Raw genomic sequence first — 24,145 nt, 5'->3', positions numbered from 1 at the left:
GAAATGTTACCGATTAGACAAAAAAAAAAAAAAAAAGAACGGCGCTTGCCAACGAGCCTTGAATTTGCCATCTGTTTTTGAACGGCAACTGTCGCCCTGCAGTCTGGGTTTTAAACCAGGGGCCAGGATCACAAACATTAGCACACACACACACACACACACACACACACACACACACACACACACCTACAGGTTTCCAGCTGGTGGTTTGACGAAGAGCTCTAATTGCTATCAAATGGAAAGGCTGTCCAGTGCTCTTGTCTAATTAGATGTAGCCTGTGGCTAAACCCACACTGAGCCGCCCACAGCTAAACACAGACTACCTGAATGAATGTTCCCAAACTGGCTCAGCATCACCTGGATCTGAGCTCGAGGTGCACAGAAAGCCCTCATTTGAGCTGGACATTTTTTTAAGACTGGAGAAAAATTTCAATACATTACCATAACCAGGCATATTACACATGTACAACTATCCAACTTGTTATTATACTATTGAAATCATAATTTCAGGCCAAAAATATGATCACAAGAGGGCACTGTTGTAATACTGTTGAACACAAGACCCCCTCCCCAACCTGGTGATCACATGATCAGCTCATTGTGATTGGGCTCACGTAGGAGGCCGATCAGGCAGCATGCGATGACTGCACAGACAAAGCCAAGTGGCCACGCTACATATGTAACCGGCGTGTTCCTCTCCACGATGCACGGCGACATTGCTTACAATGAGGCTCGCTGCTTCGAATGGGGAGTAAAATGAAGAGCGTTGTGACACACACCCGTATGACCACAACCACACACACACACACACACACACACACACACACACACACACACACACACACACACACACACACACACACGATCTATATGATAATGAGTGCTGGCACAGAGCCAGTTGCTCACACCAACAATTTGCTCACTGCTTGTGTGAATGTGTCTGCTGTCCTTAAAATGATGGACACTGGCTAGATACAAGCAGGGAAAAATATATGCAATTAGAGTTACCTACAAACAGAGAGAGAAATCATATATATATATTATATATATATATATATATATATATATATATATATATATATATATATATATATATATAAATGTTATATGGTCATATATAATGGAATTATAAGGAATATTTAATTTAAATTCCAATTATATCATACAGATCAGGGCTGTTATTGTTAACTAAATCTAAAAAGCTGAAATAAAATATAAATATTATATGAAAGGCTACACTTAAAAAATGAAACTAAATGAAAATTAGAAAATGAAAAGAAATATTTTCCCAAAACTAATAATACATTTTTTTGTATTTTTTTTTTTACAAAAGTTCAAAGGAAAATTACTAAAACTTAAACTCAAAATAAAAACTCAAAATTGAAAAATAGTAAGCAAATTCATTATTTTAATAAATAAATACTATAGTAGTATATATATATAAAAAAATTTTTTTTCATATTTTATATAATACATTTATTTTTTTATTTTATAATAATATAATATGAACTTATAATTGACTATATATTAGGCATTGGCCATCCTGTTCACTAGATATTGGCATTGGATTTTGAAAAAAAAACCTGTATATATACACATGTATATTGTTCGATCATTATTAAAAAGCTGAGCTGAAGAAAAAAGTTAAAATAAAGGCTTGATACAATTGTATTTTTTTTGGTTGAGAATTCTTGTAACGAAAAACAATTTTTTTGCCATCTGAGCATGTAAGCAAACAGCTCTGGGTGTCTCTTCTCTTTAATCTCCTCTTTGGCATTCATGTATCCAAGTGTCCCTGAACTCCAGGGGAAAAGCCACGCACTACAAATCCCATCATCCATCTGCAAACAAATTTACCGCCTCACAATACCACTCCCCAAAACAGCTTTAGCACTCGTGAGTTGTGCGTTTGACCCTGCGGTGTGCAAACTGGGAGAACACATCAACCGCTAGAGTAATGCCTGAAAAGGAAGCCTGGGGGATAAAGAGGCACTCTGGGATAAATGCCTCTGTATTGGGGTTAAACACTGTAAGTGGGTAATATAGGAATAGAAAATGAGGGCTAAGGAGTCTCTCTCTGTGAAGGTGCTGAGAGTGTATTTACTTTGGCATTGGAATTGAATATGTTTTATATGTGTGTAATGGCCCAAAACTCAAACCATGAACAAAGTAATATCACATTATTATAACATGTCAACACGGTAATGTGTCAATAGTTGTAAAAGGAGCAGAATCAATACAGATAAAATACAGTTTAAAGGAAAGTTCACCCAAAAAAAAAAGAAAAAAAAAGAAAAATCACTTGTCATTTACTCACAATGATGCTGTTCCAAACCTGTATGAATTTTTTATTTCCGTGGAACACAAAAAGAGAAATTTTGATGGTGCTTGTCACTTGTAATTGCACTATTCAATGCAATTAAAATAAAACATAAAAGTATTCCATACAACCCATCCGCTATAATATGTCTTCTGAAGCCGTACAGTAGTTTTGTGTGAGGAATAGACTGAAATTTAAGTCATTGTTCACTGATAATCCCATTCAGTGTGCCGTTTAACAATTGCAAACACATCACTGAATCAGTGAGTTGAATTTGAGAACCAGGTCGACTGAGTCAGATTTATAAACAAATAATTAAATCTGGTTTTATAAAAAGAATCAGTTGATTCACTGAAAAGATTTTACTAAAAAGAATGATTTGTTTATGAATCAGAAGTTTCCTCTTTTTTCATGAACGTGCCAAGAAGAGCAATGGCGAATGCCAAGAATATTTATATAGCGCAGAAGTCAAATGGACTACTTGTATGATCAGTTTTTTATACTTTTTATGTAATTTTGGAACTCGACGGCCCAAGTCGTCATTAGTTTTCATAGGGGTGTGTATATATGTATGTATGTGTGTGTGTGTGTATATATATATGTATATGTATATATATTTATTTATATTAACACACACACATGGCCCTAGACAGTCCATAGACATAATGATTTTGATACTGTACAAACTGTATATTCTATCCCCAACACTAACCCTACCCATGAACCTACCCATCACAGAAAACTTTATGCATTTTTACATTTTCAAAAAACATAATTTAGTATGATTTATAAGCTGTTTTCCTCATGGGGACCAAAAAATGTCCCCACAAGGACAAGGATTTCGGATATTGCCAACTTTGTGGGGTTTACCAGGCCACGTGGACACATGCACGTGAACTGTTTATAATGCACACTTTTTAAATACTGTGCATATAAAATGTTTATTAAATTTCAGCAATTATATTTTCAAATTTTTTATCATATATTTATTTTGTATATATTTTTATAATATATTTTATCATATGTATTTAGTAGGCTATATATTGAGCATTCTTTAGATACTGGTATCAGATACTGAAAATAAAACTTTTTTACTACTAAAAAGCTGAGCTGAAAGAAAAACAAATAATTAAGACTTTTATGCAAATAAATAATTTTCTCAACAAAAAAAAAAAAAGCACCTTTTGTGTTGTACGGTAGTTAAACAAAGTCATATGGGTTTTAAATAACGTGGGTGAGTAAAACTGACAGAACTTTTCATTATTGAGTGGACTATCCCTATACAACGGAATGAGTTCTTGTCAAACAACTCGCTGTGAATCAAAACTACAAGCGGCACTTAATATGTGTTTTGACAGCATAATTATAATCATATCCTTAGGAAAGCAATCAGAGCAAAATAGCATTAAGGATTTTGGATGGTTCCAATGTGTGTGTGTAAATAAGAAGATTTGATGCTTACAGGTACCTGGCTGGCCAGAGTGAAGTTGTTGGCAGGGCTGCGTTTCTTGCCGCCAGCGCTGTTGCCTAGGCTACTGTTAGACGCACTGCTGGCGGAGTTCTTCCTCTTTCTTCTCTTGGTCGTGGTCTGTCGAGTGGGCTCTGCTCTCCAGCAAACACACAAGCACACACAGACGAGAAGTATTAATAAAAGACAAACGCACACACACTCACAAACATGCCACAATGCGAGTGCATGCACACGGAGGAAGAAAAAAGACTTTTCCAACATAGCACAAACACAAACACATATGGGCGATTACACAGGGAAACAAATGCATCATGCTTTTTTCTTTTTTTTGCGTGAGAGAGAGATTAAAAGAGCATTCAAACATCTCCCAAGACATGCACTAGTAAGAAAGAACCTCTGCTTTCATTTGCATAAATGCTCAACAGTGCGCACTGCAGTCTCTGCAGCCATGCATGCACGCTTATATCATTAATGTCTAAATGCTGTTTACTTTCATTAAATATCACAGTCTTTAAAATGAGATTTATAAGTCCTGGATAACTTATGTAACACATTTATGTAACCTGTTTTAAAATACCTTTTAATGAAGAAATTAAACAAGTTTTAGTCAAACAAATTGCCTATTTATATTGACTACTGAAATATCCACCTGCAATATCTCTCTTTTTATGCTGAGCATTCATGATTCAAACAGAGAGGAAAATGTTTTTCATAGGTTTCCATTTAGACACAGAATGAGGTTGCCCTATTAGAAGATGATTCAGAAGACGAGACAAGTACCTTTTTTGTGATTTGAGGGGAACATTTCTGTTTTGAAGTTCTGTGGATGTCCAGCTGAAACCATATCCAAAGCAAGATTTATTTTCCAGAAAATACTTTATATACTTAATAAATTAAGTAGTTATGCATATCCAGGACCAGAAGACATATGCAAATGTAAATGGCAAGACTGCTGATAACAGCAGATAAAAAATAAATAAATACATATATAACTTTAATTGCACAATTGTTTTATTCACACATGTAGAAATCTTTATCATAAATTAGTTTACACACTTTTTGTAAATTTATGACTAAATAATTCTTATAATACTTATAATAATAATAATATTTCTTAAAATAACAATACATAACAGCAGCATATTAGAATGATTTCTGTAGGAACATGTGACACTGAAAACTGGAGTAATGATGCTTAAAAATCAGCTTTACAGGAATAAATAATATTTAAAATACATTTGAACAGAAATAAATCACATTTAAAACATTAAAAAATAAATAGTAAAATGTTTCATATTATTTTACAATATAACAGTTTTTACTGTATCTTTCATCAAATAAATGCAACCTTGGTGAGCATAAGATACTTCTTAAATCTTTCCTAACCCTAAACTATATACAATATCCATAAAAATAAAAGTTAGCTAATGTTGTAAAGAATGTTCTGTACAGCCATGTATTGTTATTATATTAATTTAATTTCAGTATAACAAATATTTGGCACATTGTTAGTCATTAATGTAATTTTTAATGCAATGATGCCTGAAAATAAAATTCATTTTAGAGGTTGGACACACAGGGAGATGTGTCCACATTGTTTGTGTGTGACAGATTTCACATCATATCCAAAACAGACTGTACAAGGACATTGTTTAGGTTTTTTGGAGAATAACCTTTATTTTTGTATTTTTATCAGTGCAAGTGTGTGAATGACGTACTAAACGAACTCATTTCCACACATACACATATACATGTGAAAAAAGGGCCAAAAATGTACTTATCAGTGTTTAAAGGCAACCTTCTTTCCTTCCTGTTCCTGAACACAAATGCTCTCCAGATTTTAAAAGAATGGGAGGAAAGAGGGAAGCAAAGCTAATAAGGAAACGACAATTACAGAAGATCCACTTCGATACGAATTGTGAGAAGGCCAGTGCTGACGACTAACGAGTGGACGAGGGTCGTACAGGGTTTCATCCACAGGGAGCGGATGAAGGATGTGTTTTCAGTCTCATACATGTCATGCTGTCACTGTTTAGATCATAATGTATAGTAAACCCTTTGTGTGTTCTAAAGACAAGTTTAAATCATTGCCATTGATTGATTTGACCCCCTGAGGAACATGCAAGCGACACACAAAGGCATCAAACAAGATACATCTACTGATGTCTAATCCCTTCGTCATCTGCCAAATGCAGAGCATTTAAAATCCACATGTGGTGAAAATCTAGTTTTTTAATGTTGTCTATGTCTATGTGGTGTTTTAAATATGCTTTAAGACAAACCATGTGCAAATTCATAAGTAAGAACCATTACTGATTATTTTCTCCTTTAAACTGCAGTGAAAAAAAAACTGCAGTCTCAAAAACACGGTTTGAAATCGCCTATATGCCTTTCAAAGCGTTTGTTAGGATGCTGATTTTTAGAAGGCAACTGTATGACTCTGAGATGGCAAACGGGAACATGGTTTGTGTAACATTAGCAACACATTATTAGCTGTTTGATAACGTAGTCAAGCAAAAGGCTAATCATATTAATTACTGTTACGTGTCCGACGTTGTAGAGAGCGACACATAAAATGCATTACCATTCTGATACATCGACATCGAGCCTGTATAATTCGCTCTTCTACTTCTTCTGAATCAGTTTCTGGTTCAAACATATATGGCTGAATTTAACCAGTATTTCCACTTACCATCGTGCAGCGTTTATACAGTAAAATTGACCGAGTGGATCTCGGAGCTCTGAGCTGGTGTGAGTGAGGGGAGGCGGGGCTAATTAGCATATTCATGGATCCGCGTATACTAAATAAAGCAAGGGTGTAGAGTTACATTCAAGCTATTTTAAGGCATGAATAATAAAAAAAAATCACAGAGGGGAAAAAAAAGTGTAATTTTGGTGATCAAAGATGAGTTTTGAGGGATACAATTGTTGACTACAGGGGGACTTTAAGAGATTTTAGAAAGGATATGTAAAAAAAGAGAAGACTTGTGACCATCCTGTTTCCATTAGACAGTAGTCCCAAAGTAGCCCCAAAAACTATAGAGAGAATATAAATATAGGGACTGCAGTCCGCCAGATCCAGGCTGTATCCAGATCTGATGAAGGACCTGCGCCTGGACATGACGACAACGCAGTCCTGAAGTGTCAACTAGGCTCTCCCCTGTGAAGGCCTCCTTCCCTTCCCTTTACCTCTGTACAGATAAAACGTTGTCGCGAGTCACCACGTGGCTATGCGGACGCGATAATTAATTCTGTATTATAAATCTTTAAGGCCAGACAAGTAGTTTGTTGAGGGTTGATTTGTAAAGAAGGTCTACACGCCTGCGCACATATATATTCAAACGCGCATACATTTGGACTAAACAAGTGATGTGCATGTGTCTGTGTTTGCACAGACGTTTGCACAGAGGTTGCGTAGGTTTGCGCAGAGATAACGGATAATCGTTTGCACCTTGGAACCTATTTCCGGGAGTGCGTTCTCGAGCCACCAGGCACTGTTTGGTGCAGATGGGCGGACAACATAATTTCTGTTAGAACGGTGTCGTGTTAGCGGCCCCTAAGTTAATAACTAATGATCTTCGCAATGGAAGTGAATCAATCAATCAAAACTAACTTTAGCTGGACTTTATCCTAGAGCTGCTGTAAAGCCAAACAATCTCTGTTACTGTAATTTCCTATTATCTCTGTACAGCTGCTTTGAAACAATTAATATTGTTAAAAGCGCAAAATATAAATGAAGGTGACTTGATTTAACTATTTGCCCCACACACAAATATATTGTGCATGTATGTATATATACACATTTTTACTTTTGGATGCCAAGGAATCCTACATATGATATTCCCTTGTGAGGGACACATTGTCTAAATGATAAAAGGCAACTCTATAATTACAAGTATAAAGACCCATTTTATCTGAAATGTGTAAAATATTCTAAAATCTAGAAAATATTCTTTCTATTAAGTTGACACTGATCTTTTTGATGTATTCTATCTCTCAATAGAATACAAAACCTCATAATACTCATAATTTATTTATATTACAATATATTATGATCTTCATTATAATACATTCAGATTTTTCTATATATTTAATACAAATTATTAATAAATTATTTTTATTTAATACATTTTCTCTGCTTAATAAATTAATTGCTCTTTAAATACACTACAACAAACACTTTGTTTATTTTTTTTGACATTCATACATTTTTAAAGTTTGGCTTACGTGTCCAAACACTTTGGGGTCACTTTAAAACTAGCAGGTTGTCTGTTCTAGTATTATATACAGCCAATAATGATGGAGAGGCCCACCTAAGAATGTAAAACCACAAAATTCCCACTCGTTTTCCCTGATAGGTCCCACCGAAGAGCTGAATTAGAGATTATATTCCCAAAGACCATGATATTAAACACACACATCCGTGAGGATCCGGTCAGAGCACAAATTACTGCCATTAGGAGTGTCCCCGTCCCGTAATACAGTGGACAGTGATTTGCGGTTACCTGGAGGGGCCACCATTCTTTGCCACTTCTGGAACAGACAGGTCTTTAGGCAGTCTCTCGGGCTAAGGTTGTAGGTCTTGTGTCGAGACATTAACTCTTGCATCGGCTCCAGAATGACACACAACTGGAAGAAACGCACATAAACATACACATGAAACATCATCAGTTACTGTCAGTTTACCCATTTTAAAGATTTAACAATATTAGCATTTAAATCACACAGCGGGTGGCCTGAAATTCACACGGATACGCACACACACACAAATCATTTCCCACTGACAGGATCCTATCCTAACGCTGATGTATCCTCTCACTTCCACAGGTCCAGGGAAACAATCTCTGGATCCGGGCCCACAGAGCAGGGCTATTTCTAGTCTGAATGTGAGGAAACCTACAAGCTTCCTTGTCCATCTCGCCGGACAGTTGTCTTATTGCGTCCGAGCACAGGAAACATCCTCAGTGTGGATCTACTGATAAACGTGCTGAAACAAATGCAGTCTTTTCAAGCGATGCTAATGAGTCACTTTTACGAGGTATTTTTACAGCAAGCCAATGCAAGGATCGTGAGAAATTACCCCTGAGAGAGGGAAAATGATCTTGTTTACGGGAATTACAGTGCACTGCTAAAATCCCAGAGGTTGACCCCTCAATTAAGTCAGTCAAAACAATTATGAATGATTAATCTTTTTCAGAGCCGAATGAGTCTGAGGCTTTTTTTAAATAATGGGAACATATGACAGTATATATATATATATATATGGTATATATAAAATACATGATGGTATATACTACTGTATATGTATATGCACCATGGCTGATCATGTGCAGTGAAAAAAAACAGGTGCAGATTTAGCTGAGGGCGCATAGACTTGCTGTTACAAGAGCTGCGTATAATCCAAATTTAATTCACAATTCAGCTTAGGCTGCTCCACTGCATTTTAACTCTGCGTTTATAAGTGAGACTGTGCGTTTAATGCGAGCAACAACAACAACTGAGAAAGACACACTCAGTGGAAGAAAAAACGGCTGTTCTGAAAACCTTGAAATGGCCTTTTTTCCTTCGCTTCTCCCAGCAGCTCGCGATAAACAAGTTTGTGTTTTCTCGAGCTCAGTGCAGAGAGAGATCCACAATGCCGCACCTCAAACGGGAACGCTCATTAATGTTATGCTAATTCTCTCTATCCAATTCATTTTCTCTCCCTCTCTTGTTCTCCCATTTGCAAAACGGAGCTGTCACTCACACTGAAATGACGAGAATAAACAAAGCAACTGTGAAGCTGGTTAATAAATTCTGAGCAGTGTTAACACACACACACACACACACACACACACACACACACACACACACACACACACACACACACACACACACACACACACACACACACACACACACACACATTTAGTCACATATAAGTGTACAAATTTACATACATATTTTATATTGCATTTTTCACTATCTATGCACAGTCTAAGAATAACAGTAACATACACAAGTTAAAAGGAATTACCATGTTTAATTACCAGGGTAATATCATGAGTTTTTGGACACATACCATTGGTATACAGCAGTGGTTCTCAGCCTGTTTGACTTGAAGGCATTCTGTTAATATCCCACCACCCCCTCCCCCTCCCCCTCCCCAATATAAGATATTTTCAGTATTTCTCTCTTATTTAGAGATAAAAAAAAGTTCTACAAATGTTTTAGAAAACATGTCTTGATTTTGTATTGATATATAAATAGACAGATACATAGATATAGATAGATGGATGGATGGATGGATGGATGTTTGCTGAGGGCCCCTAGTGGTCCCTGGCCCTCTGGTTGAGAACCACTGGTATACAAGATACCATAATACCATAGAATTATCATCTGATACCATCAATGGACCATGGTTTCTTCACAATACTTTTTCTGTAAGGGAGACTGAACAAAATCATTTTTGTTCTGCTTACCCTGAGGTAGTTGAGGGTGAAGTTGGTCAGTCCCATGCGGGTGATGTTTTTCGAGAGCTGCTCCAGGACTTGAGGGTCTTGTGCCTGTAGGTGGACAAAAAAAAGAAACTTATCACTTAATACAACCTCCCCCAAAATCCACAGCATGTTATCGACCAAAAGCAACTCATATGGCTTTTCTAATGCTTCATTTCTGAGACCCCAGATATGACCACATATTCACGGTGATATTCAGATCTATATTTTGAATATCTGAGGGGCGAGGATTGGGGGACATGTGTCTTTCTCTGTGTCTATGGTGGTTGTAACACTGGAAGAGCTGTTATTTCTGTGTGCTGTAGAGATTCTAGTGATGCAATTTATCTGAATCACTGTGATTACGCTGAATACATTTTTGATTCAGATTTTGGGCATTGAATCAGGGGTGTGCTGCAGCTGCTAATTAATATTGATTGACTACATGTAAATTGAAATGTTATAGTGAATTTCACTATGAATTACAAACTAATGCAGTTTTTGTTCTTACTGGTAAATTATTGACCAGATTCATCAAGGTAAATTGTGTTAAGCAGCATGAGATGATTGACATAGCAATGACATCAGCCAATCATTGAGCTCCTGTCACTTGATTGGTCGGGGCAGTGTAAACTAGCAGAGTAGAGCCGGGGTATTCAATTAAATTTCCAAGTGGTCCGGTCTCTATATTTACTTCCCAGTGGAGGTCTGGACAACACATTTAGTAGAATAGTTCTAAATTTCCATCTTGACAGCAGTAGTACTTTGTAAAATTGGATTTAATTCTTTAAAGGTCAGATGAGATGTTTCATCAGGCTATTATTATTTTTACACTACAGTGTGTATGGCAGAAGGCTATGTGACAGAAAATAGTGTATACTGTATGGGGGTTCAGAGTTTTCCTCTTGAAGTCTGGACCATTTTTATATTTAGCTTATAACGAGTATCTAAAATACAAACAAGCAATGTACATAATAATCAAAACACTCTCATCTTGATCAGAAAACAGTAATTCTAGTAATTTCAAAATTTTAGTTGTTTCCTTGCCATCAACAAACAACTGTCCCAATTATAACATTGTTTATTATGAAATGCAATTGACATATTGATTAATAATGTTAAATGTAGATGAAAAAAGTCTTATAAAAAACTTGTCTATTTAAACGGTCGGAAATCATATGATAAAAATAATTGTATTTGCTGCAATCTTATTTTCGGCAGTGTTTTAGAGAAAATATTAATCTATTTTGCTGCTCACCGTGTTTCTGCTACTGTTGTTAAAATAACTGGCGATTTAGCGGTAGAGATGTTTGTCCATCTTCCTTGTATGTTGCATCAACATGCAAAGAATGGAAAGGGCTCGATAAAAAGGATATAGCGCCTAAAAATCCTTACCATACACGACCCTGAGCGCTTGTGGTGTGTTTAATGCGTTGCTCACTTTGAACTCTAGAAACGGTTAAACGGTGCTACCGCTGTCAGTATGTCTCATGGTACGGTTGTAACCAGGCCAGGGTCCGGAACCAGACCGCAGTCCGCTTTGAGCATCTAAAACACGGGTCCTCCAATGTGCTCATATTCTCATTAGCCTTGATCAGATGAGTTTGACTCAATTCTTTGCAGCTTTACCCATGTGTACGAGAATGAGTTGATCAAACATGCTGCAGTAACTTTTGCACTATCCTTGTCAAAAATCTTTCAAAGCCCTTTCTCCCTCATTCACTCTCTCTCCCTCTCCACCAGAATACATGGCCCCAAAGGGCCCAATTTAAGAGCATGTGAATTTTATAAGTTGCTGTGAACAAACTTTCTAAAACTACACTATCTCTGAATCTACAAGGGGGAGTGATGAGTTAAAACTCAAATGTGATTTAAAGCTAAATATATTGCTTAAAAAGCAACGAGTCATTAAAAGTTAGGTTTTACTCAATTGACTTTTTGATTGTACTTTTTTAAAATATATTTTCCATCCAAGGCAGCTTTGATGTCTCATAATAAACAATAATAAAAAAAAATCTTAGTTTATGCCATATGTAAATCTATGTTATCAGTTCCGTTTTACACCGTTATTTTAAATTGTAGTAATATTTCACATTATTACTGTTTTTACTGTATTTTCGATCAAATAAATGTCGTCTTGATAAGAATGAGAGCCTTTAAAAAATATAAAAAATCATAAGTTTGAATGGTAGTGTAACATTTGAGTTTGGAAAGGAAGCAAAGATCAAAAACCGCTAAACTAAATTTTATAAAATGAATAGCTTTGCAAAATAACTGATATACTGCACACACACCTCCAACCAAACCAAGTGGTAGGACAGCCCTAGGATGGAGTGATGATATCAAACTCACGTGCATGGCTAGAATGCTCCGTGGGATGAGTTCCCGATACTGTCTGATGTTGAAGTGCCACGTCTTGATCCTCATCAGATCATCGAAGGCGAACTCCAGAATCAACCTGCCCTCCGTACACACCTGAGAATGCAAACATTGAGAAATCTATGATGTCTTCAAAGACTACAGTCTGCTGATATGTCCTTTGTGTTAAATGTCTCTCTCATCGTGATGAAATAAGTTTAGAGAAAAACGCAAACTCAAAGAGTTTCAGAATGCAGGTGAGATTTATTCCGTCAATTCAGATATTATGTCAGAGTAGTTCGACTTTTCAGAGTTTCAAAGCTATTTCCTAATAAAAGGTGTTTATGTTGTATACCTGAACTGAAGGACAACGAAATGGAAATACTTGAGACGAGCTTACACAAAAACAAAACAACAAAATGCTGAATACATGCAGAGGTCATAAACCATTAGCAATTACTAAAAAAACAGGATGAGAAAAACATTTTGCTGAATATAGAGCTGCGCTACTCATAGCCCCAATGTTCTGTTGCTGGGGCAACCGGAGGATGAGGAGGAGGAAGGGGGATTGGGGGGGTGGGAGCGTCAGCTGATTAGTTGGCATGGCAACGGCAAAGATGTAATCCCGCCAGAGCCACTCTAATCAATGCCCTCAGCACAGATGGTCTCTGGAGGATCAACAAGAAAAGAGGCTGGCGGGAGAGCACAGCGCCATCACATGACCACACTCTTTCACATTCGCTCGCTCTCCCCACTTCTTTCATCTTCTGCATGCTTTTCCTACTCTCTGAATCGTTTTTGGCTTGTTTCACTCTTTTCCCATCTCTCCTTTTTTTTGTCCGTCATTCCATCCCTTGTTCAGCACCATCGCTCAACAACGCAACATGCTGAGGAAAAACTAAAAGCGAAGTGAAAATGAAAATGAAAGCATCTGTCTTTTCCTCTCCCTCTATCACTGTACTGCTTCATCGCTGTGCTTCAGGATGTGTTTAAAATTTCAACCGGTCTAGCCAATCATTAGAATATAAAAATATAGGGGATTCTTCATATGATTCTTCATAGGATTATATGTTCAATAGAGGATATACATGCATAACAGAAAAAAACTGTCATAACCATGTCATTTTCATCACATCATCATTTACTTTGTGATGGAAATGACATTTTGGAATCTCCTTAGTCTGGCTTAAGCTAATTTCAAAGCTAGCTTTTTATGTATCCTTAATGCACACAACAATACAATTAAAAGCTTGATTGCAAATAAAACACCATGGAATTCATTTTTAACAAGTTGGTTTACAAGTACACTAACTTTTGAATAAACTTTATGGGTGAAAAAGCTGTTGACAGGTGAAATGTGTGTAACCTAGGATATTTTCACACACTAAATATTGAAATGGGCAATGGCGTATGTAAATTTTACTTTTTGTTTAGATACTTTTAAACTAATAATTGAATAATGAATTTTCATAGTTCAAGCCAGTAGTCTGGCTCTGGGATAAGAGTAAACTATAATCTATAGACAAATGCCATTTAAAAAATGCCCAAAAATAAATAATGAATGCATGGTGAAATAAAATGAAATATATCTATAAAATAAAATAAACGGTTTCCAAGACAAAAAAAAAAAAAAAAGGTTAAATCTGTCCATTTTTATGACCCTGGTACATAAAAAGAACGATATATATATATGAATTTGGTTCTCCACTCTGTACAAATACACAAATTAGATCCTATACCAACTAAACTACTGAAAGAAGTGTTATCTGTAGTGGAAGAGCCTCTCCTCAATATTATTAACTCGTCTTTATCTTTAGGTCATGTTCCAAGAACATTTAAACTGGCAGTTATAAAACCTCTCATTAAGAAACCACAATTAGATCATAATAATCTAGCAAATTATAGACCCATTTCAAATCTTCCATTTATGTCTAAAATATTAGAAAAAGTGGTGTCCGCTCAACTGGGCTCTTTCTTGCAACAAAATGATATCTATGAAAAGTTTCAGTCTGGATTCAGACCGCATCATAGCACTGAAACTGCGCTCGTTAAAATCACAAATGATTTACTTTTAGCTTCTGACCAAGGCTGTATCTCAATACTAGTTTTACTTGATCTTAGTGCTGCGTTCGATACTATAGATCACACAATACTCTTAGATCGACTACAAAATTATACTGGTGTTCAAGGACAAGCACTAAGCTGGTTCAAATCATACCTATCTGACCGCTACCATTTTGTCTATTTAAATGGAGAAAAATCGATCATAACTCCAGTAAACTATGGAGTGCCGCAGGGATCTGTATTAGGCCCCCTGTTATTTTCAATATATATGATGCCACTTGGAAATATTATAAGGAAACATGGAATTAGTTTCCATTGTTATGCTGATGACACTCAAATATATATTTCATCACGGCCGGATGAAAACGCTACATTTTCCAAATTGACAGAGTGTGTTAAAGATATAAAAGATTGGATGACGCGTAATTTTCTTTTATTAAATCCAGACAAGACAGAGGTAATACTTATCGGTTCAAAAAACCGCCCACAAAACCTCGCACAATACAACTTTAACATCATAGGATGTCCTGTTACTTTATCCTCTACAGTAAAAGACCTGGGTGTTATACTCGATTGCAACCTGTCTTTTGAAAATCATATTTCTTATGTTACAAAAACAGCCTTTTTCCACCTTAGAAACATTGCTAAGCTACGTAATATGCTATCAGTTTCTGATGCAGAAAAGTTAGTTCATGCATTCATGACCTCGAGACTGGATTACTGTAATGCTTTATTAGCTGGTTGTCCTGCATCCTCAATAAACAAGCTACAGTTAGTCCAAAATGCCGCCGCTAGAGTTCTTACGAGATCAAGAAAATATGATCATATAACACCGATTTTATCATCACTGCATTGGTTACCTATAAAGTTCCGTATTAATTACAAGGTATTGCTACTGACTTATAAAGCCCTAAACGGCTTAGCTCCAGTCTATTTAACGGATCTTCTATCGCCCTATAATCCATCGCGCTCTTTGAGATCACTAAATTCAAGGCTTTTGGTCATACCTAGGATATCCAGAACCACCAAAGGAGGGAGAGCATTTTCACATTTGGCTCCAAAACTCTGGAATAGTCTTCCTGATACTGTTCGTTGCTCAGACTCGCTCTCCCAGTTTAAAACTAGATTAAAGTCGCATCTCTTCAGCCAGGCATTCATATAATCCTACAGTTCAAACTACAATCCGGCCTCTATCCAATGCCAGAGGAGAACTGGCCCCCGACTGAGCCTGGGTTCTCCCAAGGTTTTTTTTTTTTTCTCCATTAAGGCACCTGATGGAGTTTTAGGACACCATTAGGTCACTTGATGGAGTTTTTCGGTTCCTTGCCACTGTTGCCTTTGGCTTGCTCAGTTGGGGATATTTTGGGGATATTTAATTTAATTTTATCAATCAATAAATTCCTCTTGAAACAAACTTTGTTGTATTATTTTAATTTAATACTGTGAAGCTGCTTTGATGCAATCTGTATTGTGAAAAGCGCTATACAAATAAACTTGACTTGACTTGACTTGACAAATGACTACAAAATATCTGCTATTATGTTTTTGACTATTTCTCTGAATGCAGCACAAGAGTAAAGCTGAGATTTTGTAATCAGTTCCTCAAAGACTAGTGGGTCTCTATTCCTCTGCATGTCTGTAATAAGTACATGGGCTCTTGTATGGATTAAAGTGGATTAGTCCATAACAGTATGTGAAAATAATCGAAAGAGCTTGATGGACAAGGTAGAAACATAAAATCTGTTGATAAGTGGTTTAACCCTCTGATGCATGATGTCCACTACAGCTGACAGATCTTTAGAAGTCATTTTTTTTAACTATTCAGGGTGTGACATTACACCAAAACCACAATGGGCCGATGACCTTTGACCTTTTTACATAATTCTATGGCTTATTATTTTTATTACTATAATTCAATTTTATTATTATTATTTAAGACAGCAGGAAAAAAAAAAAGTGATGAAGCATCAAGTACCTATATCTTATATTCCAGATGACCCAGACGGCCTGGCCGAGGCATAAACATGTCAACAGGGAAGTTACTCTAATAAAACAAGTGATACCATCAACCATGTTGGTCTGCTTTAAATCAATTGCAAACAGCATATTTAATCAGTAAAACAGTTAGCTGACACCTAATGTTGCCTTTTGTCAAACGCAAGTCTGTATTATGCTTGCTTTTGTGTCTCACCAGAAATCTCACCAACTTGATTTTATTGTTTGTTTGTTTTTTACCATGACTATGAAACCAATCAGAAACTGAAGTATATAACAACACACAGAGTGAGTATTGAGTAATAGATTCATAAAGAGCTTTCTCAGCAGAGTCCAAAGCATGAAAAATATTTCACGAGGATTCCTAACAACCTCCATCAGTAAACGCACAGAATAATAGCTGTGATTAAAGTAGTAAATTATCAAGCCTGCCATGTTTGTTTGTCCTATTAGACAGTTTATGTGTTTCAGACGCTCCTTCCACTGATGTTACAACAATGAGCAAAAATGCACAAGAAAAAAACTTTTTGTTGACAAAGAGAAACTGAGTGCACCTGCAACTCATCGTCTATTCATACATCTCAAAACTCTCTGTGTTTTGCCTGGATAGGACATGGTGTGTCTCTCTCTCTCACTCTCTTACACACACACACACACAAACCCTCTTTACCTTGGTGAACATGGGCTTGCCGTGCTGTGTGACCATGGTGCACTGATCGCAGTCTACAGTGATGCAGGAGTTGTGGAAGGACTCTTTGGAGTGTTTCAGGATGTAGTAGAGGTCTGACACGCCACCCTCAAATACTGTGCTGAAGTAACGAGGGATGAGGGTCCGCCCGATTGCTGAGGAGGGAGATAAGATGTCATTTACATTGCATTTCATTTTAATTCATTACTAAATGACTCGAAATGACTTAAAATCTGTTAATTTCTCACTCTTTGTTGCGCTACATTATTAGTAAAGTAAGATGTTGGTCCCCACATCCAAGCCATTTCTTGCAACTCTTAGTCCTTTCAGTTTCTACAAGTTTTTCACAAATGTGTGACATCATAGTTCAAACACACACATTTTAATTATACATTTCTGTTTTTAACAGCAAGTAGTTTTTTCAGCATTTTCATAGTATCCCAGCTAACAAAAATATGTTCTGAGAATTGTATTCCCATTAAGTTATAAAAACGTTATTTCTGAAAATCGTTTTAAAACCTTTTTTTTTCTTGATTATGCGAAAATTTAAGGAAAATTCCATTTGATCATTTTGCAAACATTATGAGAATGTTACTTTGGAATGTTCTATGAACCTTCCGAAACAAGTAGTAACACTCAAAAATCTTTAGACAAACGTCCAACTAAAACGTTTCAGGGAAAAATGTTCCATGAACTATGTACATTGTACAAATAACAATTTTGTGGAGAACATTATTAAAGTCCAGCTAACTATAAACGAACAGCCTATTAACATACTGGAAGATTGTTCATAACTTGAGAGGAGAACCTTTCAAGAATGTTAGCCAAAGTTCTGAGAATAATCCCTGTAAGCTGGGATGCTCGATTTTGGGGTGGCAAACCCCTGGATTGGACTCCTAGTGCCAATTTCAACACTCATCATCTATTTATTTACAAACAACGTAATGTTGACCAATGTGCTGTACAATCACACAATAAAATTACACAAATAAAATGTACCTTCACACAAATAATGACTAGCAACATCTGTTAAGAGCCTCTTGCCAATTAGCCTACTGAACCAAACGCTAATTCAAGTACATGTAATTTCAGGTTTCGTTTAAAATAACCTAAAGAAGGAGCCAGTCTAAGATGTAGAGGTAGATTTTGGCTAATGTCATTTTGTACTAAATATTTGGATGGTATCTGGTTCTCTACTTAAAAAATGCATGCACTTTAAGTATGTACACAAAACACTTAAGGTATAATATAAAACTGGGCTCTGCGATGCTGTCATGAAGCATTCCTACAACATTGAAAATATTCTGTGACAGAAAGAAAACTAATAAATAGACTTAATAAAAGACAGATGAAAGGATCCTTCATTCCCACACCATTGGTCACCAGTGAGATGGTAAACTGAGAATTGTTTGTTAACAATTGTTGAAGATTAGCCTAACTGATATGAAGTATGTTAATTCATTTTTGTAAACTGTTTACAGTAACCTGCCTGAGGTCTCACAAAAAGTTAAGTTGGAATACTTATTCTTCCCTGCAGCTGGAGATAATTATACAACCTTTTTGTTGTTGTTTAATAATGAACAAAGACAGAGCCCCTGTCTGGATTTGTGGCCTCGGGAATATCTGCATGGTTCTTTTTTTCTCTTCTTATATTCTTGCTTCACTCTATATCATATATATAAACAAATTTATTTTTAAAACTCACGAATCCAGAAAGTATGCCCTGTAACAAAACATTTCCAATCATGGTTTCCAATAACAACAAACAAACAACATCTAAAATCTATAAATTTAATCGGGAAGCAAAAATGTAAGATATATATTTTGAATATATCCAAATATAAGTTTTTTTTACTTAAACATAGATCTCAATGAGGTCTCAGATGACAATGGAGTGAGAAAATTAAACTTACATTTTTGGTAAAGCTAAGAAGATTTAGTCAGTTCAGTTATCATATATTCTCTCTCTCTCTCTCTCTAGAAAGAAGTGAAGTGGAGAGTTTTTTTAAATGTATTTTAAAATGTAATTAATTCCTGTGATGGCAAAGCTGAATTTTCAGCATCATTATTCCAGTCTTCAGTGTCACATGATCCTTTAGAAATCATTCTAATATGCTGATTTGATGTTCAAGAAACAATTCCTGTTATTATCAATGTTGAAAACATTGATGTCACTTTTGATCACTTTAATGCATCATTGCTGAATTAAAATGACCAATTGCTTTCAAAAACAAAATCTTACTGACCCCAAAATGACATATGTCTGAGTCACCTATTGAAAAGCTTTACATGCACATTTAGTTGGACATCTTTGGACAAGAAAGTAGCAGACACGCCTGCAGAAACAACTTGTAATTTTTGCGAGTGGCTTTGCAGTCTTAATCATTTTAATATTGAAACTGAACGGACGAGCAGCCTTATCCAGCTTAGCGTCTGATTTCAGGCAGAAATAATCCATCTTACAGTCAAACTCCCCTTTGAGAGAAATTATGTTTGTGCCTCCAGCCCTGAGGGAGCGGAACGGGGGTGGTGAAGGGAAAGAGAGAGAGAACTTCATTTACCCAGCTTCCCTTAAGACAGACGCCACTGCCGCCACTGGTTAAAACTGCACGGGCAGAAGGAGAAAATGAAACAGCTGCAAACGCGGCCTGTTTCTTAAATTGGCTAAAGTCTGGCATGACTAAATCAACACATAAATACTTGGCAGGGGGAGAGAGTGAGAAAAACGGGAGAAGAGGAAAAGGGGAGGGAGGGAGAGCCCTAGCTTGAGCGTATAAATGAAGGTCTCCCTAGTGGTTAAGACACAGAGTGAGCCGACGACGAGAGCTGACTGTTAATGAGAGAGTGCGAGAAAGAGAATGGTAGAGCGCTTCGAAGGGACGGTGAAAATAAATATGAAATGATCATGAATGAAAAAATAGGCACAGAATACAGGCGCACAGAAAGTGCTAGAGGGAAGGAAGGAGAGGAAGAAAGTGAGAGAGATACAAAATGAAATACTGACAGGCAGGGTGACAGCGAGGGGTGTCATGCTGAAGGGAGATGTTGTTTCTGCAGGCACACCTGACTGCCTGCTAAAGTTCTAGAGCACTGTGGCATAGCGGACGCTATGCCTAACCAAGGGGCATAAAATCACACACACACTAACACACACCAGTGAAAACTAAAATAACAGACGAGCGTGTGTGTGCGTATGCATGGTGGTACCAGGGCAGCTTGAACACACAAGGAGCTCTATAATTCCTAGAGAAAGCTATCCAGGAATAACTGGATTGTGCTAACCAAACAAACCTTATCCAATTGGTCTGTTTTAACATCCTATACGTCCAGTCTTTAAATACATGGAAACCTACTGCCAGGTACCACTATATTATCCAGGGATTGACCTCCACTGTAACAAATACAGAGAACTTAGATATTCTATAAATAAGACTTACTTAAGTTACTTTTAAAAGTAATGCATTACAATTCTGTGTTACTCCATAAAAATTAACTAATGGCATTACTTTTTATGGAAAGTAATGTGTTACTTTACTTTTGGGCTACTTTTTCTCACCAGGGCATAAAGTTTATTTGTGTTTTTTAACATACAAAGTTCTGTAATGAAACTTTAGATGGCGCAGGCTAATAGGTCCTTAACTCAAACGCTTGGAATCACATAATTCTCTATAGGGCACAGCTGATTGGTTCCTGCTGTATCAGTAGCCAATGAGATTGTGTGCTCAATACTTTGTCAGCATTTGCCTTAGCAGTGCAGCGCGCTTTCAGAAACCCTCCACCTTCCCCAGCTCCACCTGTATAGATCTGCTACGGGTAAATTCATGTACGCTATATTGTACAGCAACAGCATGTCTTACTTGCTCACAGCAGCTTGTCATATGTATTGGCAGTAGCAAGTCCCGTACTTTCTCTGCAGCAGCAGCAGTAGCAACAACCAACAGGAGCCGCAATAAGCAACGGCAGAAGCGTAGCAGATCTATTCCGTCAAGACCAAATATATCAAAATTGTCATACCCATTACCATCCCTACAGCTTTCCTGTAGCTCAGTGGTAAGAGCATTGCATTAACAACGCAAGGTTGTGGGTTCGATCCCAGGGGATTGCACATACCCATGTATAAATGTATAGGATAACGCAATGTAAGTCGCTTTGGATAAAAGCGTCTGCCAAATGCATAAATGTAAATGTAAAAATCCCAAACACTTTTAGTTTATTCAGTGTTAATACTGAATCTGGTTTTGTGCAAATGAGATGAGTAAATGCATGCACACATTTTAGTGTAGATTCTAGATTTACAACATGTTCACGTTACAACATAATTGAAAACGTAAATCAGATATTTTGTCAATTTAAAATGTGTTACTTTACTAGTTACTTGAAAAAAGTAATGGATTACGTAACCTGTGTTACTTGTATTGCGTTACCCCCAACAATATTAACGCCTACACACAAATCACCACATAACTTTGATATACATATAACCTGTAACTTCTTGTGCCAGTAATAACCAATAAAAAGGAAATACTTTCCTTAAGTCATTTATTTTGAGGGAAAGCTTAATCTCCCCGCTCATACTGGCACTGTTGCACACTTGTTTATTTTTTCATGCTGTATTCATTATCATTTGTGCCAGATAAGAAAGAAATGGCGAAAGGTCCTAGTAGGATGTAGATTTTCCTTTGCTACCTTTAGAGGGAGCACTTCAAACAGTCTCTCTTTAAAATGAAAGTTAGTCTCAGCAGGATTCTGACAATAACCCACATGTTTTTCTGCGTCTTTTTTGTCTGAGCATGTGTGGCTCTTTTTGCGTGTTGTGAGGGGACTCCAGACTGATTGGCCCATCTACAGAAGCGAGCACTCCAGAGATTGGATTAAGCAGTCACTTGTTTCGGCTAACACGTCGTGCAACATATGCCTCTCAAGTAATGTGTACCCAAACACGCAATTTACAAATAATTAACGTTGTGTTAATTAGGCACATTAATTCACGCTGTGCGTAAGCTCCAGGACGGATGCCAGCACTCACAGCCAAAAAGACAAGAGAGGAGTTTCGTTTCAAGTGGCACAGCAGACGGAGAGGAGAGGGTGAGAAGGACAGAGAAAGAGAGAGAGAGAGAGACATTGAAAGACACAGAGAGGTGGACAGAAAGGTTATGCAGAGAGACAGGCAAAACATACATAAATAAAAGACAGACAGAAGTGATTTTGCATGCAAACAAAGGTCAAACCATTGTGATTATTTTCTCACCCTCATGTCGTTCTAAACCCATTTGACTTTCTGTCTTCAGAAATTCTGAAGACTTGCACCAGTTGCTCTTATCCACGCATTTACAATGAATGGGGACTGGTGCTTTTAAGCTTCAAAAAGAACACAAAAGCACCATAAATGTATCATGAAAGTGGTTCACATGACTAGTGCACTATATTTTAAGTCCTCAGAAGTCGTCGTACAAGGGCTTCATGTGATGCCAAAATTTCGTCGTAAAAAGTCGTATTCACTGACAATTTTGACATATGTTCTTGCTGCATTCAATCAGATTCTTTTCAATCAGAACCTATTGAATCATCATTTCAATGAATCAAAAATCTTAAAAATGAATCAGACTGATCCAGTTCTTGAATTCACTGTGAATCACAGCTGGTCACAGTGGTTTCCAGCTCACTGGAGTTCACTGCCATGTGCATCACTTATATGATGTTTTTGCTTCTTTGTTGAAGCTTTAAAGCCTCAGGTTTCAAGGTGACTGAATGTATGGAAAAGTTCAACCAGTATAACTCTTCAAAACATCTTTTGGTGTTACACAGAAGAAATAAAATCACGAAGGTTTGGCCTGCTCTGGTTTGATTATAGAGCAAATGCAGTGCTCTGCAGTAGAAAGCATGCTGGGAAAAGAGTGTATTGTGAGAAGGAAAAAGAAGTGAATTTCCTCCAAAAAGCTAAGTCTGAACTATACTTCATCACTTATAATTTTATAAACCTAGAACCACAGAGCTATGTTATAAAACATCTGGAAAGGTTTTAAAATAATAATAATAAATCCACTTACACGCTCAGTTCTGAAACCTATGAGCGTTGTCTTTTTAATGCATCATATAATTTTGACGCTTCTTCACTGTGAAGACAATCCCATAAGGCACCGTGACAAATTCAGTTTAAAAAATAAATACAAGATGGCGGATGAAGGTAGAGAATATTGACTATAAATACAATTAATTCAATACTAAAAAGTAATCAATACAAATAGTTTAAATAATTATAAATAATAAAATAATGATTATTTACCCCAAACTATTAATTTATATTTTAACATATAATAGAATTGGGGTTGGTAAGAATTTTTGTTTCTGAAAGAAGTCTCTTATCCTCACTGATGCTAAAATTATTTGATCAGAAATACAGTAAAAGTAATATTGTTGACTAATACAATTTAAAATAACTTTTCTATTTTAACATATTTCAAAATATATTAAAGGGGTGGTTTACTGCTTTTTTTCTTTGCATGATTGTGTTTGTGGGGTGCAATATAACATGTCTTCGGGGTTTTTTGTTTTTTTTAAGTCTTATTTTTCATAAATTTCACCTTTATTGTAAGCTGCTTTCTCCTCTGTCATTTGAACGACTGGTTGACTTCCTGATTCTATGAAACCACTCCCTCGGAAACAGGCAATGGGCTCAGATTGGTTAGTTGGGCCGGTGTGTTGTAATTGGCTAAACTGCGTAGTGCATGTTGTCCGGAAACTTCACGCCCATTACCTTTACGGGCGAAAGTTGC

At 36.6% G+C, this 24,145-nt stretch overlaps 1 protein-coding gene and 1 long non-coding RNA gene across 3 annotated transcripts in view; both read right to left on the bottom strand.

Moving 5' to 3' along the window:
• ldb2a (LIM domain binding 2a) overlaps nt 1-24,145 on the bottom strand; it is a 58,745-nt gene that overhangs the window by 4,424 nt on the left and 30,176 nt on the right. The window contains exons 3-8 of one of the 2 annotated variants that reach the window (XM_082177882.1): nt 17,355-17,527; nt 12,620-12,742; nt 10,253-10,336; nt 8,297-8,420; nt 4,572-4,625; nt 3,789-3,922 (exon numbers count right to left, since the gene is read on the bottom strand). In XM_082177882.1, the coding sequence (XP_082034008.1) occupies nt 3,789-3,922; nt 4,572-4,625; nt 8,297-8,420; nt 10,253-10,336; nt 12,620-12,742; nt 17,355-17,527 (692 nt within the window). Of the gene's footprint in view, nt 1-3,782; nt 3,923-4,571; nt 4,626-8,296; nt 8,421-10,252; nt 10,337-12,619; nt 12,743-17,354; nt 17,528-24,145 lie in introns of both variants that reach the window. The other variant, XM_082177881.1, reaches the window with a different exon arrangement.
• On the bottom strand, nt 13,906-16,870 carry LOC309504682. Its single transcript, XR_014208141.1, has 2 exons — nt 16,214-16,870; nt 13,906-14,358 (listed from the first exon to the last, which is right to left on the bottom strand). It is a non-coding gene; the product is annotated as an uncharacterized lncRNA (long non-coding RNA).

The sequence above is a fragment of the Leuciscus leuciscus genome (assembly GCF_965113295.1).
Source record: "Leuciscus leuciscus genome assembly, chromosome: 8".
In the NCBI taxonomy this organism is placed as follows: Eukaryota; Metazoa; Chordata; class Actinopteri; order Cypriniformes; family Leuciscidae; genus Leuciscus; species Leuciscus leuciscus.
The sequence above is the reverse complement of the archived record's forward strand: the minus strand, read 5'-3'. Positions and strand labels throughout refer to the sequence as shown.